The sequence below is a fragment of the Felis catus genome, chromosome A1 (genome assembly GCF_018350175.1).
Source record: "Felis catus isolate Fca126 chromosome A1, F.catus_Fca126_mat1.0, whole genome shotgun sequence".
Taxonomy (NCBI): Eukaryota; Metazoa; Chordata; class Mammalia; order Carnivora; family Felidae; genus Felis; species Felis catus.
In genome coordinates, this window is record NC_058368.1 from 35,979,509 (window position 1) to 35,998,129 (window position 18,621).

General features: G+C 37.6%; 1 protein-coding gene across 3 annotated transcripts in view; it reads right to left on the minus strand.

Annotated features, from left to right (window-relative positions):
• Positions 1–18,621, minus strand: part of DIAPH3 (diaphanous related formin 3) — a 506,099-nt gene that overhangs the window by 234,246 nt on the left and 253,232 nt on the right. For 2 of the 3 annotated variants that reach the window (XM_006927330.5, XM_045053865.1), the window contains one exon: positions 4,153–4,392. The exons of the other annotated variant lie outside the window; for it this stretch is intronic. In XM_006927330.5, the coding sequence (XP_006927392.4) occupies positions 4,153–4,392 (240 nt within the window). The remainder of the gene's footprint in view (positions 1–4,152; positions 4,393–18,621) is intronic. 3 annotated transcript variants of the gene reach the window in all.

Consider the following 18,621-nt stretch of genomic DNA (forward strand, 5'->3'; position numbering starts at 1 on the left):
GATTTGCATTTAATCAATAGCAGGTCCTGAAAAAAGAATATAATCTCCAATTTTTATCTAGTCTAGCAATATCTTTGGCGGACTTTATGAATGACAAGAAGTTCATCCATTCTTTTACATATTCTAACGTTTACCCTTTTAAATAGTCAAGCCATCCGAAACCAAGGTATTTATACCATTTTACTTAAACTAGAAATAGCATTATGTAACTGAAGAGTATATTTGTATCTTTCCACGAGGGTTCCCTTGATGTGTCAAACCCTACCAGGCTCTGGCCCATACTCCTAAGGAAAGGATAGGGGGAGGGGAGGGAAAAATGGTTCTAAAAGAAAGATCCTAATGTAACGGATTCATTCATTTATTGTTTTAAAGAACACAGCTCAATGTCGTATTTTTCTAACAATACACGTGCAAATTTTCTTGTGAAGTTCAGCTTTGGCAAAGGAGGAGAAACCTCTTAGTTCACAAAAAGTTTCACGACCATGTCTGTACTTCACTTTTACCACCAGAAAGCCTCTAAAAATCTACTTTAATTTTTATTTACATCTTAATAGAAACTTGCTTATGTTTACCTTGTTTCTTATATTTTATTTTTACATTTATTTAACAGAGGCCACATCCAATCTTTAGGGTAAAAAAACCCACGTGATCCTTTTCCCTCTGAACTCAGAGCTATTATATTTAGCTACCTCCATTATAAAGGTATGCAAAGATGTAATACAGCCCTTAAAATTAAACTATAATCTATATAGATTTCACAATTCATAGAATTATTTATAAAGGATGAAAAGTTAACAAGTTAGTAGAACTCCATGTACTTCTCATAGTAGAGCTAAATTTACAAAGGGTATTTAAAAGTAAAGGTTTTGAATATAGAATATTAGATGTCATATAATTACCCAGCATGTTTTAACAAATTAAAATATTACCCTTTCTACTGTCAAATACATATGGAATTCCTTTTATGGGGGCTTATCACCAAACCAAATGCTTTATACTCAGTGTGAAAATTCAATCACAATTGTCAAAGATCAAGCTGCTACTTCTGATAACGTACATGATGAGATATCATCTTGTTCAATATAAGCTTTCAACTTGACATGTAGGCTAATAAAAAATATAAAGTTGTAGTATTTATTTTCTTTCTTGCACAACAGAAGAATCCTAAGAGGGATGGTCAAAATATCTAGTATCGTTGCCTGAAAATACAGTCAACTCTTATCTGGAGACAGATTAACTGGTTTACAGATTAGCTGTAGTAAAATAATAGCAGCATGCATTGCTTTTGTAAAAGATTTTTAAATTATTATGCAGCAGCCACTGTCTAGCAGTATGAGAGAATGCCTACTCTAACTACATAAAAGGCACAACTTGGTGTCCATTTTGTCTGGTGCACTGTCATTTATTGAGTATTTGCTATGCACCAGGCACTGTATTAGGCTATTCTACCTCATCACTCAGACCTAATCTCTTGTCAACAGCTCCCTTTCGAGGAAGTGTATGAGGGAGTCGACTGCAGTTCTGAGACACAAACTCTACAGAAGAAAAGACCCTTAGCACTAAGAAACAAATTTCAGTTGATTTGTAGGTGTAAACTTCTCCCCAACTTTGCTCTTCATCCTGTTTTTCTTCCTTTGCTTCCTTTCTCAGGGAAAGCCTGAGAAAGGCTTGCCTCTGCTTGCCTCCTTGCCCTTCCACCTCCAAGTTCATTATCAACACTCCAACAGTTCCCTAGATATTCCTTAAATGTGCATACTCCCCTCCCCCCGCCCCTCCCATCCTACCCCAAGTCCTTTTCCCACTACCCTAGCCTGCACTTCCATTGTCTCAAAGTACCTTCACTGTTTCATAACGGACAAATATTTGCTAAATAGTTAAAGCAGCTTCCATCAGATTCCCTTTAAGACACTGAGGTAAACAAGGGGTAGGAAACACTAAAAATAGCCTGAACTCAATCACTTTTGAGCAACCACATCACACATGTCAGTATCGAGGAGTTATCTTTGATCTCTCCTTTTTCCCTTCATCTTCCCTATCTATCTTCTCCGCTTGAGTTCCTCAGTCCACTCTCCTAGATCACGTGCTACATACGTCAGTCAGTCAGTCAGTCAGTCAGAGAACCTCTCCCAGCTATAACCCTCTACCCCAGTGCTGTCCAGTAGAATTTTCTACAGTGATGGAAAATGCGCTATATTTATGCTGCCAACACGTATGGACACTTATTGGCTTGAAACATAGCTAGTGTGCCTGAGGCACTTGCTAAGTTTATTTAAATTTTAGTTAATTTAAATGTAAATAGCCACATATGGCTAATGGTGACAGTACTGGACAGGGCACCTTAACTTTCTTCCACACTGCTATTAGAATTATGTTCTCACGAGACGTCTCTGATATCATCACTTCTACTAAAAACTAACAGGTTTCCATAAATCTTCACCATAAGGAATGGCGTTGAAGGTGCTTTCCAATGTAGACCAATTTACTATTTCATTTGCCTGTTCGCCATTCCTCTCCCGTCTAGGCTTTCCATCACTTGGTGTACTCACATACGCCGTGAAATGACCCTTCATGCAAACTGATGGATTTAGCTTAGAACGCCTTTTCGTCTCAGGGAACATCCACTCGCACTTCCAGACTCAGCTCAAATTCCTTCTCCAAATGCTTAACTGTCCCCTCCTAATTGTGCTAGCCTCTCTCTCTCAACTCTGTTGCCATAACTTTTTGTATACAGCTCTATTAAAAAAATTAATAATAATTAATGGTGAAAAACGGGGGTTCATATATGCCGGGTAAATAAGTACATCCATTCAATGGGATGACCAGGTCAAGCATTTGGCACAGAATAAGCAAGCACTCTACAAATGTGTAGAGTCTTCAATACATGTATTATGAATTGCACCTCCCATGCTAGGGATCTTAACTGAATACATCAAGCTCAGGAACTGAGAGGAAAATAAAAAGATGGAGTTGGGGTGGGGCAAGCTCACAGGTGCTGATACCAACTGGAGGCTTAGGTCAGGAACACTGTATAAGGCAAGTCTCGAAAGCACTGGGAGATTATTCAAGCCAACCCACAGCTAAAACTGAACTTGCTTCTCATCTTCCCTATCTCACTGGCAACGGCAACACTGGTTTCCCCTGCTACCCGAAAGTAGAGTGTCCCCACGAAACCTTTCATTTGGCCTTTAAGCCAAATGGCATAAAGCAAAAAAGCAATCCCCATTTTGCAAAAGCGAAAATCCTCTTCGGATTTCAGTTTGAAAAGAGGTTACATACATGCTAATGTAGGTCTTTCAGAAAAATCAAGTGGTATAAAGCAAACTTCTGGATAGCGGGGAAAATCAGTCATCAAATTCCTTAATCAGGTGGTATAGATGTTAGCAGGTCAAGAACAAAAGAAGGCTTTTCTTGTGACGTGTAACAAGAAGAATTCATTGTAAGCAGATCAATAAAGCACTATTGCTATGGCCCTCTTCCTAGGAAAGAACTCTGTTATATGAAAACAGTGAATATATTTGCCGTAACAGTATTTAACATGTGGAAGAACTCAGGAGGAAAAAAAAAATCTCTAAACTTACTCAATTTTCACATCCTTTAAAATTATATTTAGATAGAAACATTTCAAAATCATCAGTGATACCCGAGGTATGTCTGTCTATTCCTACTAAGGGAATTTCCCCCTTTATATAAAGCAGTCTCACTCTTTTCTCCCTTTAGTCAGCTTGCAAAAAATGAAACAAAACAAAAACACACAGAACTATTTAAATAGGTAAAGTAAAAACTGAAGCGACAATCTTAAGCAATTCTCAATATGTATATACCACCATTTGCAGTCACTTGAATTGAATATTAGATTTAAATATTTTGATGTTCCATTTCATTAGGTTGGGAAAGCATAGGTTTATGACATAATTCTGTTATTAAACAAAATCCTTCAGTTGGATTCGCAGATCAGAGAAAATTAATATTTGGATTTAGCTCAGAGGTTGAGTAAATTAACTCAGTTCACTCTGGGTTTGGGTCCATGGTTTGGTTCAAATTCTCGATAATGAGCACATCAAAATAAAAATATTTAAATAATGTAATCAGGGCTGACATTTAAGAATGAGTGTCCAGGCAAATATGTGTTTAAAAAAAAAAAAAACAACTCACTTTACAGAGAGAGCTAAGGTTAAATCCGAAGGTTTGAGCATTCCGGGAGCCAGCGTTCATGTAGTTTCCCATTAGCAACACAAGTTCCAGCAACTTGCTAAAGCTTTTGCTTTTCTTTATCTGCTCACAGGCAGTACTGACAGCCATGATGTCAGGTTTGATGCTGTTCACCTGCTCTTCAAACTGAAGCTTAAAGAGAATAGCACTGAGCCGTGGCCGGAGTCTCTTCACATTGCTCATCTGATTGAAAAGAAAATAGCAGATTTCCTTTAAAATGCATGGTATACTTTAGTACTGTACGACTGCAAGTAATCTGGGATGATTTATTGGTATGACAGTGCCGAGGAAGCAATATGTCCCTTAAAACTGATAGCAGGGAGAGAGAGAAAAGCCTTGCTTGTTTTTGTGAGCAATCAAGAGTCATCCCTCAAAGAAAAAATTAACAATTTAGATGCTCGGGGAAAAGAAAGCTTTAATTAAATGACAAAGTTAAAGTGATAAGGTACATATAATTTTTCAACAAAGACTAAATTTTAAAAAAGGTGGCAGGGTATAGAGGCAACAAATGACAAAGCATTTCTCTCATTAATTTTTGTTCAACACTGGAAAAGGTTGGGTCATGTTTAAAACATTCAGAAAGGTCTAAAGAGGGTTTGTTTTCTTCAAATAGCAACTGCTGTCCTCAGAAGCCCCGCTGACTAACAGTATGTGTTAGATGGAGGGAAAGTAAATAGGTCCCAATTTGTACTAAATTGACTTTCTAGAGAAACACAGAGAAGTAGAATGACTCCTGACACACACTAAATTAGCAGAGTGGATGTTAAGGAACATGGGCGTAGCCAGAGCCAGAAGCCATGCAAAGCTATGGGTCCATCAGATGCCAAGTTAACCCTGTTTGGGACTCTGCGTTCCCTTGTTGGGAGCGTGGGGGCTGAAGATGTTGCAAAGAACAAAAAGCCTAGAGAGTCAGCAAGTTCTTGCCTTAAACTTACTCCCCTGTGTTCTATCACAGGGGAGAAGAGCCATTTAACTGAAGGCTGGAGACAAAGGGCATTTAAGCTGTGTATGAATTCACTGACCAAACGTGCTAGGGATTGAGACTTTAAACACATTGATGATGCAGTAACAGTAAACCTATTGAACTTCAACAGCTATTATAAATAAAAGCAGTGTGAGGCAAGGTCAGGAAAAAAACAAAAACAAAAAACAAACAACCAACAGTGACACAACACCTTACGGTTAAAATAGGGAATAGGTCTGTTAGTCACAGAGTATAAAAGAAAACGTAAAGAACAATGTCACACAGAGCTTATAGGATTTCTGTTCAGGAGACAGAAGACTATCTGCTAATAATACAATGGCTGCTGTTTAAAGTTAAACAGACCAGACAAAAGCCTGGATTTATTAGATCCAAAAAGATATTAGATCCAAAAGGATACTTGCTTGGACATAACAATACAGCCCAGCATACTCATCTAACAAGAACTGAGCAGTAAGGAGTTAACTCTCAGCAGATACATCTTCAGATGGACCAAATCCTTACAGTGATTGAGAAGTTTCTTAGCAAATAATATAAATATCTAATTCGCATTTAGTATTCTCTCCAGTCACCTGATGTTTTAATGTTTAAGTGGACACAGCCAAGATTCTAAGAGTTTGACTGACGTAGTTAATTGCCCTCCACACAGAACTTTTGAAAAGGTCTTAAAATTCTGAGTTCAAGGAATGTCTTCAAATTTGCCTGTCTAGGGGAAACATTTTTTTTCTTCTTACAAGAAAGTAAAAAGGGTGGGGTGCCTGGGTGGCTCAGTGGGTTGAGCGTCTGACTCTTGATTTCGGCTCAGGTCGGGATCTCGCGGTTTGTGGAATCGAGCGAGGCCTATGGAAGGCTCTGCACTGACAGTAGGGAGTCTGCTTAGGATTCCCTCTCTCCCTCTGTCCGCCCCTCCGCTGCTCATGCGCTCGCACTCTCTCAAAATAAACAAACATTGAAACAAAAAAAGTAAAAAGACTATAAGCTCCAAAAAGACGTAAGAACAAAACAAGAATAAGAACAAAACAAGAATAACGGTTTCATAGAATACATTTAGTATAAAATTTTAGAAAGATAAAATGAAGCCCGGTTAGAATGTCAATTGTTAGTAGGCATGAATCCTTCTGTTTGGGCACTATATGTGCAGCTACACTGAGCCAAACAGTGATTACTTCTCATATAACGTCATTTCACGTGTCTTTTCTTTTCTTTTTAATTTTTTTTTTAACGTTTATTTTTGAGACAGAGAGAGACAGAGCATGATTGGGGGAGGGTCAGAGAGAGGGAGACACAGAATCTGAAACAGGCTTCAGGCTCTGAGCTGTCGGCACAGAGCCCCATGTGGGGCTCGAACTCACAGACCGCGAGATCATGACCTGAGCCGAAGTCGGCCGCTTAACCGACTGAGCCACCCAGGTGCCCCCAAATGTGCCTTAAATGCTCCCAAATAAACTAAATTCTCTAAATTTTTATGCTTAACCATTGCAAATGGTATTCACATTATATTGGGCCAACTCTGTATTAGTGCTCTATTCCATTTAATATACCCTCTAGAATAGTAAGGTAGAGGACTCATGTGAGTACACGTGGTTATGGCCATTCAAAAGGTGTATGATGCTCCCGTGGCATGTTTTCAACCTGTGCCCTTATTCATGATAGTTTGTTACTTTGCCGTAAACATGAGAAGTATCCCAGGAAAATATTATTACAAAATATATTAATTTTAACCTATATTAATGTACTAATTTATGCACAAAGAGAAAAAAAACTGCTTAAATGCCTCGATTATACTGTCCCCAAATATGTTAAAGCTTTCCTGCTGACAAGCTAACCATATGTAGCCAGGATAAAGTAATTAATTTTCCTAGAAAAATATAACCTAGATTTGTATGAGTAATGAGTTTACCTGGCACTAGGGACAGGTACCTTGAAAAGACAGAGTAAGTGTATGATGTAATGCAGAACAAAATGCTATGAATTCATGAAAAACCCTGACAAAGCCAGGAAACCTAAAAACACATTTTAGAGCAACATCTTTTAAAATCAGATGTCCTTTCCATATTGTTCTTTCTTCCAAATTTCAAAGAGGATTTAGACTAATAAAAAATAAATGTATTTTAGTGAACAAAAATCACTGAGCTGGAAAAGAACCCGAGAGATCACCTGGAACTCATTCTGGTCTTCAGTCTACTATTGAATAGCCTACTCTGATCCTGCAGGACACATGGCTGTCCCCATTATTTCAAAACAAAAGTCTTAAAGTACACTAACAATCTAAGGTCTAGATCTTGGGATCTGTGATAAGAATAGCAGGGTTCTTTTTGTCATTAATCAAATCAGAGTCTTTCCTCATATAGGATCAAAGAATGAAAAGTTTAAAAATCAGAAAAAATATATATATTTTTTATTCTTGAAGAACGTCTGTTTCTTCATTACTTCACATGATCTGTCAACACAGGATTTGTGTTCCGTTTGCTTACTAAGGAATCTCTCACTTGTCTGCTCCAGGCGAGGCTGAATGCAGAAATGAGGAGCTATGGTGCTCCAAATAATGCTCTCAATGGTAAGAGAGTCACTAAAAAAGAGGAGGAGAAAGAGAAGAAGGTTATGAAAGTTTAACTGTGAGACAGTTAATAATGAAGGGTGCCTGGCTGGCTCAGCTGGTTCAGGGCCCAACTCTTGATTTCGGCTCAGGTCATGATTTGTGAGATTGAGCCCCGAGTCTGGCTCTGTGCTGACAGCGTGGAGTCTGCGTGGGACTCCCTCTCCCTCTCCCTCTCTCTCTGCCCCTCCCCTGCTCACGCTTGTGCGTGCTCTTTCTCTCTCAAAATAAATAAACATTTGGGGAAAAAAAGACAGTTAATAAATTAGAACTTAACTTTCACAGAGTTATCCTTTCAACTGATCGATACCTAGTCTTAGTAACATAAAGTCACATCAGCAAACTCTGACAATAGGGAGTTGTAATCTGAAGATCAATCTGAAGGCATAAAAAAGAAAGTGAAAATACTTTAACTGTTATTTGAAAGCAGGGGGCAGTGTTCCTGCAATGTCCCCACCCCATAATTAGAGATGTTCCATGCCAAATAAAAAAAAAAACTTTAAAGCAGTGACTGGTGAAAATCAATCAAGAATATCCAGAAGTCTAAGGGTAATTTTTATGTCACACCTCTGTTTGTTGGCAACATTAAGTGCTGTCAGAGGAGAGACAAGCGAGATGAAAGAACTTGAGAAAATAATAAAGCAACAGGTACGGACTGGATGCCCAAGTCATGACTGCCACCCTTGGATCATCTGATTCTTTCCATCTGTCTCAAAGGGCAAAAAGTAGACAAAGGGCAAAAAGGAAGATGTAATCTTGCATCATCTCATTATGATTATGTTTTTGCACATAATTTTAATGCCATCCATTGTTTTATGGGGGAAACAACAGAATCCATTAGACATTTTTATACCAACCATGTCTAATACCATATCTGGTTCTCTTTAATTTCTTTAATAGATAAGAGATATTCAGGATCCAGCTTATTCGAAACTTGGCGCATTCCCCGCCCCCACCCTCCGCCCTTCTCGCCTGCAGACTTGCACAGGCTCGCCTGAAAAGAAATCTTAGTACATGCGCAGCATCTTTGTTATTCTTCCCTAAAGTCACTATGGAACTATTTTAACCATCCATTTACCTAACACTACAAGTAACCAACTGACTGAAAAGACACTCACTTTCATCTGAACTGACTGGCTACTCTAAACCTTTATTTCATATATTTTGTACATGTATCGGGAATAACAGAACAAAATAAGTCAGTCAGAGAAAGACAGATACCATATGTCTTCACTCATATGTGGATCTTGAGAAACTTCACAGAAGACCATGGGGGAGGGGAAGGGGAAAAAAAAGTTACTGAGTGGGAGGGAGTCAAACCATAAGAGACTCTTGGATACTGAGAACAAACTGAGGGTTGATGGGGAGTGGGAGGGAGGGGAAAGTGGGTGATGGGCATTGAGGAGGGCACCTGTAGGGATGAGCACTGGGTGTTGTATGGAAACCAGTTTGACAATAAATTATATTTAAAAAAAAAAAAAAAGGAATAACAGAACAATGTTTCAGGAAGGCTAAAGGACTCCTTCAAGGTCACATGGCAGGTAGGACACGGTCCTCGAGCTAACTTGCTGCCAGTCATGTGTGCGTGTCACTGAGAGCATCAAGTGTGGAAATTGATAATCGTATCTTAAAAGCCATCTAATACTCAAATTACTCCTACTATGTTTTCCTAGGAGTAGGAATGGACTTTCTCCACTGTAGTTATGTGACCAAACACTGTGGAGACACCCGGCTGTACTGTTTCAGATTCCTTTCTTTTTCCAACTGCCTCCTGTTGTGCCGAATTTTTAGTATTTTTTCCAGATTTGTGTTTGTTGTTCCCTCACACTGCACTTTCCACTCATATTTCCTTATTAGCTAATTCTTCTGTTCTCTGTGGAAGAGGTGCAAATAAGCAAAGGGAAGGTGAAAAACAAATGCATCCTTGTCAAAGACAAGACTAGAAAATGACAAAGGGTTGAGGGAGGAAAGCAACAGCTAAGAAAGTAATGTAAATCTAATAACAGAATTAAGACACTTTGAAAAAAGTTAACTTGATTTCTTAAACTGCATAAAAAAAAAAAATACCTACCCTTTACCATTAGCTGGCCACTATTCTCAAGATCTCCAGAATGCTCAAGAAAAAAAATAGTTCATTTCAAGAAATGCATCAAAAAACACAGCTATTTAAGCAGCTTATGCCTGGGTAGTGCTCAGAATACAAAAAATGTTTTGTGTTTTTTTCTTTTTAAATCAATGTGTTCTTATGATATTAAAGCTCCGAGGCTAAAATTATTTTTTAAAAACTACACAACAGCAAAGTACATATGGTATGTTTTTAACATTTTTTCCATAAGAGCAAAGCCAAGAATTATACAAAAAATATTAAAAGGATGAAATGTATATTCCTGCAGCTAGTCAAGAAACATAAAATTGGTTATAGCCATCAGATATTGCTTTATCTTTGTTTACAAGTGCTTATCAGTTCTGGACCACTAAGGATTTCACAGGAGGTCCAAATGAGTTCTGTCGATACTCAGGATCTGTAAGTGGGAAAGCTAGAGAGCGAGAGACTTATCTAATTTGGCAGTCTTAGCAAATACTCTTAACACAGAAGTTTCATATCTGATGAATTAAAAAGCTGGCATAAAACCCACAACCATTCTGGTGTCTTAAATTCATTCATGTCTGCTTCCAGACAATCCCCGCCCTACCATAAGAAACCCAATGTTTTTATTTCTACCATAATAGCTTAGTTTTGCCTGTTCTTGAAATTGATATTAATGAAACTTTCAGTAAACACTTTTTGTGTCTTGCTTCTTTCACTAAACAAAAGGACTTTGAAATTCATATACATGCTGTGTGATTCGATATTTGGTTCCCTTTTACTAATGAGTGATATTTTGTTGTAAAAATATACCAACATTTCTTTACTCACTTCTGTTTATGGACTCTTTGTTTTTCAGTCTGGGGCTATGTGGTGGGTTGGGTTAAACAGGGAACTGGACAAATCATATGTCAAGTTCTTACCCCAGGTATCTGTGAATGTGACTTTATTTGGAAATAAGATCTTTGCGGATACAATTAAGGATCTCCACGCGAGATCATGCTGGGTTTAGGGTGGGCTCTAAATTAAGTGACTGATGTCATTTTAATTTTTAAAAAGGGGGGTAGGGAGAGAGAAACACACAGGAGAAGGCAATGCAAAGGAGGCGGCAGAGATTGGAGAGATCCTAGCAGCTAGATAGACAAAGTCGTGACTGTGAGCTGCTATCACAAGTGAGAAGAGAGGCATGGAACACGTTCTCCCTCAAAGTCTCCAGAAGGAGCCAACCTGCCAACACCTCGATTTAGGTATTTTGGTCTCCAGAAATGTGAGAGAATAAATTTATGGTTTTAAGCCACCGCAGTTGTGGACATTTGTTATTGGAGGCCTGTGGAAGCTAATACAGAACATTCTGAATATTCTTGTATGAATCTTCTCATTTCCATTAAGTGTCTAAAACATAGAGTAAAAACGTATACTTTTCTAAGAAATTGTCAAACTGTGTTGCTAAGTGGTTTAGACTACTTAATACCTGTTTTCTAGTTTTGCATGTTTAGGTCAATATTCCACCCCTCATTAATTTTTCTGTGCGGTATGACAGAGGACTTGAGATTCATTTTAGTTCCTAGGGTATCCAAGTTTTGCAGTACAGTTGGATACAAAAAAAATTCCTTTCCACCCACTGACTAGCCTTGAAGTCTCTACTGAAAGTCAGTTGATGGTATTGTTGTGGGTTTATTTCTAAACTTTCTAGAAAAAGTTTATTTGTGTATTTTTAGGCCAAAGTGTTACTGTCTTGCTATCACAGTGTGAAAGTCTAAAAGTCTAAAAGTCTTCCAAGTGTGTTCTTTTTCAAAACTCATTTTATGTACTCTAGGTTCTTTGCATGCCATACGAATTTTTTGTGATTTCCTATCAATTACGCTAATAAAACCTGCTAGGATTTTGACTGGGAATGTGTATCAAATATTCGAAATTTAAGATCATTAGAGGGGAAAAAATGACATCTTAACAATACTGAGCCTTCCACTGTAGGAGCATGGAAAGTAGCTCATTTATAATTTCTTTAATTTCTCTCAGCAATATTTTGTAGTTTTTGCCATAGAAAATTAGCATGTGTTAGTGAAAATTTTTCCTAAGTATTTTACGTTTTTGGATGGTAGAATAAATAGTACTATTTTTATTTTGTTTTCCAAGATCTCACTGCTTACAGAGAAAAATACAGTTTATTTGCATATACTGATTATTCTGTGATCTTATTAAACTCACTGGTTACTTCAACAAAGTTTGTTTGTATGAATTCATAAGGAATTTACAACAGGTCACTCAAAAATAAAGATGGCTTACTTCCTCATTTCCAATGCACAGGACTTTAAATTCTTTTTCTTTTCTTACTATACAGGTTAAAACATGCATTGTAAGGCTGAATAGAAGCATAAGAATAGATATCCTCACCTAGATTCCAATCAGAAATGACAAAGCATTGAATCTTTCACCATCAATTATGAGGGAAGTTACAGGTTTTCCATAGATGTCCTCTGTCAGGTTGAGGAAGTTCCTTCTATTTCTAGTTGCTAAGAGTTTTTATTTATCATAAATTCAAATTCTAAATACTTCTCATTTTGCGATTCTTTAGGTAATGTGATTTTTCTCTCCTTTTTCTGGTACTGTGGTTTAGTACATTAATTTTTAAATTAAGCCAACATTATATCACTTGGTCTTTTTATGTACTGAAATATTTGAAATATAAAAATATTTTGTTACTCTTTGCATGTATGTTCGAGTCTAATTTTTGTACTGAAATTCTTTTGAGTCCTGATATCCATAATTTGAGAATTTGGTTTTGTTTTCAGTGTTTCCATTCATTCAAAATAATTTTTTCTTTGACTCACAGGTAATTAAAAAACCACATTATGCAATTTTCAAACAGTGAGATGTTCCATTATTATTATCCAATTTACTGTTAACAGAAAACACACTCAGCAAGATTTCAATCTTTTGAAAATTATAGAGATATATTTTATGTCCCCACAGGGTCTACTTTGGTGAATGTACCATGTGTATTTGAAGACAATGCGTACCCTAGAGTTGTTCTGAGGAAGCCCCACAAATATTAGAACAAAACCGCTGACAGAACTTGATTTTCTATGTATTTACTGTCTTTTTTTTTCTTTTTTAGTCTATAGTTTTTCCTAGAATTTGCTGAAAAAGGGCCATGATAAGGTTAGGATCAGGGAGTTATCTATTTCTCCATTTAATTCAGCCAGTTTGTGCTTGATGAATTTTGATGCTGTTACTAGGAGCTTACATATTTAAGACGATTATTCTTAGTAAACTACTCCTTTTATCATTGTGTGATATCACTCTTTATTTCTTATAATACGCTCTGCCTTGAAGTATACGTTTCCTGAAATATACGTAACTTTGCTACTTTTCTTATTGTTCTGTTTTCCATTTGTCCCTTCTGCTTTTCAACTACAAAAGCAAGAAAAAGATAAAAGAGATGTAGTCAAGCAATGTTTAGTATTCCGTTTTATTTCTTCCATTGGCCTTTGAGCTCTATTTCTTTTAATTATATTTTTTTCTGGTTGCTGGAAGACTAACAAAATGCATCTTTATATATCAGCCTCCTAGAGTTACTATTAGGTCAATATTGTACGTGTATATATTTTCCTTTTTCTACATTTCACTCACATCTCACACTGCCTGAGATTCATTTCATATGTGTAATGCTATAACAGTGCAATTCCATTTGTGGTACCCCCATCATTTGTGCAATTACTAGCTTTTACTTCTATGTACATTAGAAACCCCATCCTGCCGGATTTTTTTTTAATTATCAATTTTAAGTAATTTATGAGAAGAGGAAACAGTTTATTTACTATTTCAGGCACTCTTATTCCTTTTTGTAGATTGGAAGTTTCCATCTGGTGTCATTTCCCTCTGGCTTGAAGGATAACCTTTAGCATTTATTTCTTGTAGGGCAGGTCTGATGGCTACAAACTCAGCTCACTAAAAATGTCTAAATTTTACCCTATTTTTGGAAGGGTATCTACTAAATAGAGAATTTTGACTTTACAGGTTTTGTTTTTAAGTTTATTTATTTTGAGGAAGCGAGGGAGGGGGGAGAGGGAGAGAGGGAGAGAGGGAGAGAGAGAGAGAGAGAGAGAGAGAGAGAGAGAGAGAGAGAGAGAGAGAGAGGCAGGCAGGCAGCGGGGAGCCTGAGGTGGGGCTGGAATTCAGGAACCCTGAGAACATGAACTGAGCTGAAATCAAGAGCCCAACACTTAACCGACTGAGCCACCCATGTGCCCCTACAGGGTTAATTTTTCATTATTACTTCAACACTTTACACCCTTCCGTTGACTTCTGCTTTCCATTATTTCTGCAGTGTTAGCAAAATCTCTCATTTTCCCACATGCGATGTGTCTGCCCACCCCTAATGCACCAGGTTACTATCATGATTTTTCTTTATCTTTGGCTTTCAGCAGTTTGACCAGGATGTGCCAAGGTCTTTTTTTTTTTCCTTTACATTATCCTGCTTGGGATATGCCGAGCTTCTTGAATCTTCAATTTCTACTCCTCACCCAATTTACCCAATTTGGAAGTCTTGGCCATTATTTCTTCAAATATTTTGTCAGCCACAATCTCACTCTCTTCTCCTTTGGGGACTCCAATTACAAGTGTTTTGGAATGACTGGTATTGACCCACAATACCTAAGGTTCTGTTAGTTTTTTACACTTTTTTTTTTTTTTTTTTTTGGCCTACATCCTTAAGATAAAATTACCTCTGTAGAGAGGCCTTCAAACTCGCGGACTCTTCCGCATCTCCAATACACTATTAAACCTACATGCTAAATATTTCAATTCAGTGATTGAACTTTTCAGTTTGAGAATTTCCATATGGTAAATTTTTACAGTTTTCATTTCCCTGAAGAGATTTCTCCATTAAGACCATGTTGTTGTTGTTTTAATTCCTTGAAGATAATTTCCTGTAGTTCTTTGAACATATTCATAATATCCACAGTAAAGTCTTTGCCTGTGAAATCCCAAATCCGGGCCATCTTGGGTCTGGTTTGATTTTCTTTGATGATAAATCCCATTTCATTTTTCTTTACTATTTAATGTTACAATACCGCAACAACTGTTGAGTTATAATACTCCTTTGAGGAATGTTCATTCTAGTTTTAGCAGGCAAATCACTGGGTGATCACCTTAAGTTGTATAGGCTTGAGTTTACTCACTGTTAGTGTAGCGGTGGGAAGTAAAGGATTCACCCTAGCCCCTGGAACTTGGTATCTAAACTTTCTTCCCGGAGGAGTCTGCAAGACTCGATTATAGGTTTCCCTAAGGTGAGTCCTGAGTAGGTCCTTCTTTTTTGTTTTGTTTAAAATTTCTTCTAATGTTTATTTATCTTTGAGAGAGAGAAGGTGGGGAGGGGCAGAGAGCGAGGAAGACACAGAATCCAAAGCAAGCTCTAGGCTCTGAGCTGTTGAGCCTGATACGGGGCTCGAACCCACAAACGGTGAAATCATGACCTGAGCTAAAGATGGACGCTCAACTGATTGAGCCACCCAGGTGCCCCTAGAGTAGGTACTTCTTCAGGGTGTGGTACTCATTCCTAAAGTACAACCTTTCCAGTTGTTTGAATAAATACCCAAGTGAGCAAATGAGGTGCTAAGATGATTTCTCTATTTTGGCAGAGCCAGAAATCCCATGCCTCCCAGCAATGCTGGACCTCTAGGATCTCCACTCCACTCCTAACTTGTAACAAGTGCCCTGTGACAAATCTCGATCAGCCTAGGAACAGCGCAGCCTCCAGGCACAGACTCAGTGGAGATCTGCACAAGGACCAGATAGGACCCTTTCTGTACAACCCCTCCCCCTTTAATGCCCTGCCCAGCAGAGTCCAGCTGTTTCAACTGCTACAAATTCTGATCTCTGCCTCTTCTGCTTAGAGAAAAACAGCCTCTGCTTAAACTTCAGTTCTCTGTGCTATAACTGTAAATTTTTCACCAGGCCAAAAGCTGGGCACTCATGAAGTTAGTATAGTTTCTGTTTTCTCAAGGCTTGCAATTTTTCTCTACTGGTTGTCTACGGTCTTAAAACAGACGACTTGCATATTTTGCCTAGTTTATCTCTGTTAGTGGTTTACACAGCTTTGGCTAATTTATTCCTAAGTCTTTTATGTTTTTGTTATGTTACTGTAAATGCAATTTTAAAAACTTATAATTTCAGTTTTAAGAATACCAAAAAATATTTACCTAGATTAATGCATTGTTTGTATTTTGCCCCACTTGTTTTATCCTATTCTCTCTCTCTCCCTCCATCTTATACACACACACACACACACACACACACACACACACACTTGGTTACAGTGATGTTCACCAGTTTTTCCAATGTAAAGTTGCTATATTTTTCCTTTATAATTAATAAGCATTTCATAGGGAGATACTTTGAGACTTTGTGAATAGTATGTATATAATCCATTTTCATCAATTTTTCACCTTCATGTTAACGGGGACAGACCACTAAGGAGAGTATTATAGTATTTATTCAACCTTATTAAAAATGCACTTTAAGACCCTTTCAGAAGGCCTCAAGAATGAGACGCAAAGCAGCCTATAGCTACAATTACACCTTAAGCCACAAGTGTGACACAACTATCTAGTCTATGGTAACTTAGTTCCATGAGTCCAGTCTCCCCCTTCCCATTATGTTTCCAAAATAGTCTCAGAAGAGAATATGGAAACCTATATAATGAGATTTGCAGAATGCAGAAAATGCTTCCCAGGCACTAGATGATATTTGGATCTAAAAAAGCAACCTTAAAACAATGTTGTTTGCAAAGTGATGAATCATAAGAGACCTTTTTGCTTATAACTACAAAATGCTTTAGGCTTTATTTCAAATGAATGATGTATGGCTAGTAATTAGTATGTGACTGTAATGATGTTTTGTTTTGTTTTTGCAAATGAAACAAATTAAGCAGATTGTGCCATAAAATTTCAATACTATATAGATGGTCTAACTAGAAAGCATCATATTTCCATACCAAAAAACAACAAAGAATCCACATTTCCTATTATGGACTTAAATGCCCCACTTTGTAGTTGTCTGTTTAGATGATTTAAAATCCCAAAGAAGAAAACGCCCAAATTTCTAAAAACTTAATTTCAAGTTCAACAATTTCAGCTCCTACTTGAACATTCTAAGTAATTTGCATCTATTAATAACTCAAAGTTAACCTTTAAATACTAAAATAAATTGGTCCAGTAATGAAGCATACAGAAACCACAACTAAAAACAACTTCAAGTACAGTGGGCATCTACAGCGAACAGAAACGTAAGAGTGGTGGGCACCACAAGAAATGGAGTATTATCTTTTCATGTCCTAGAAGTACAAGCTCATAGCTGATCAGTAACAGTTATTGGTTGAGTGAACAGGTTGCCTCATCTATGAAATGGTAATGCCTATTTCTGGAGTTATGTGAGAGCCAGATACAATTACTCATTTATGTGTCAAATATTTATTGAGCATTTATTACGTGCCAAACACTCTTTTTGGCCTTGGAGATTCACATTAAAAATAAGATGACAAGAACTTGGTCCAAATGGGGTGTGCTGTAAGTAAGCAGGCAGAGAAAGGAAGAGAAAAACAGAAACGAATAGACAAGATCCTTTCAGATAAGGACGAGTGCTATGACTAAGTAGGGTTCAAGAGATAGAGAGTGATGGGGGGCATCATCATGATGAATGCGTTCATGACAAAGTGGCATTTAGGCTGAAACAAAGGGATCTGCAAGAGTAAAGACAAATCTGAGGTGGGGATAGCAATTGAGTATGGCTGCAACACAGTAAATAAGAAAGGGAGTGGTAAACTGAGTTTCAAGAAATAGACACTAGATCATCTTACAAATTATAATCAAATTAGAAACTATTAGAACTTCCAAAGGGAAATTCCTCTTCTGGCCAAAGATGGAAAAACAGGGACTAGGCTTACCACCCTGCCTGAAGCAATAGTTTTCAGACAGTAGACATCAGTGTGGGACAGTGGCACCTGAGAAAGGGGAAACAAGGTGAGCTCTACGACTGTGCTAGCTCACTTTTTAGAAAGAGTTTCCAAACCGCAGCACAGAGAGGAGGAAGCCAGGTAGAATCATGGGGTCTCCATGAGTTGAGGAGAGGCAGGTGAGAGTCTGCTAATGCCAAGGCAGATAGAGTTCTTTGGACAGAGTACCAGAAAGAAAAGAGTAGCACAGAGAAAAAGCTCGGGAGATCTCAAGAGATTTCCCCTATGTCTTTAGCTCTGGTACTGATGAGCACACGCATGTAAGAAAACCACTAGAGGCTGGAGAAAGAATCAGCTAAAAGCACTGGAGGTAACTGTGCCTGATTCTCACACAGGGCTGGGAACAGGACTTGATCCCATCAGCCAGAGTGGGAAAACTTCAAAATTCATGGGATATTGAGTAGAATGCTCAGCAGACTATTACTGAGTATCACTCTTGGGGGAAAATAAGCTCTAGATTGAAGGCTCCTCTGATTCTATGTAACAAAGCTTAAATACAAGCCACATAAGTATCAAACTATTTGCAAGTAATTTAACTGTCTCCCCAAACAAAGCACAAGAGTATTTATAAGAGTACAAAAGTATCTACAGCACAACATGGTAAAAAAAAAAAAAAAAAAAAAAAATTGGCACCCAAACAAAGATTATTAGCCACCCAAAGTGGTAGGAAAATATAACCACCTAGGAGAATATTTAATAAACACAGATCCAGAAATACACGAATGACAGAAACA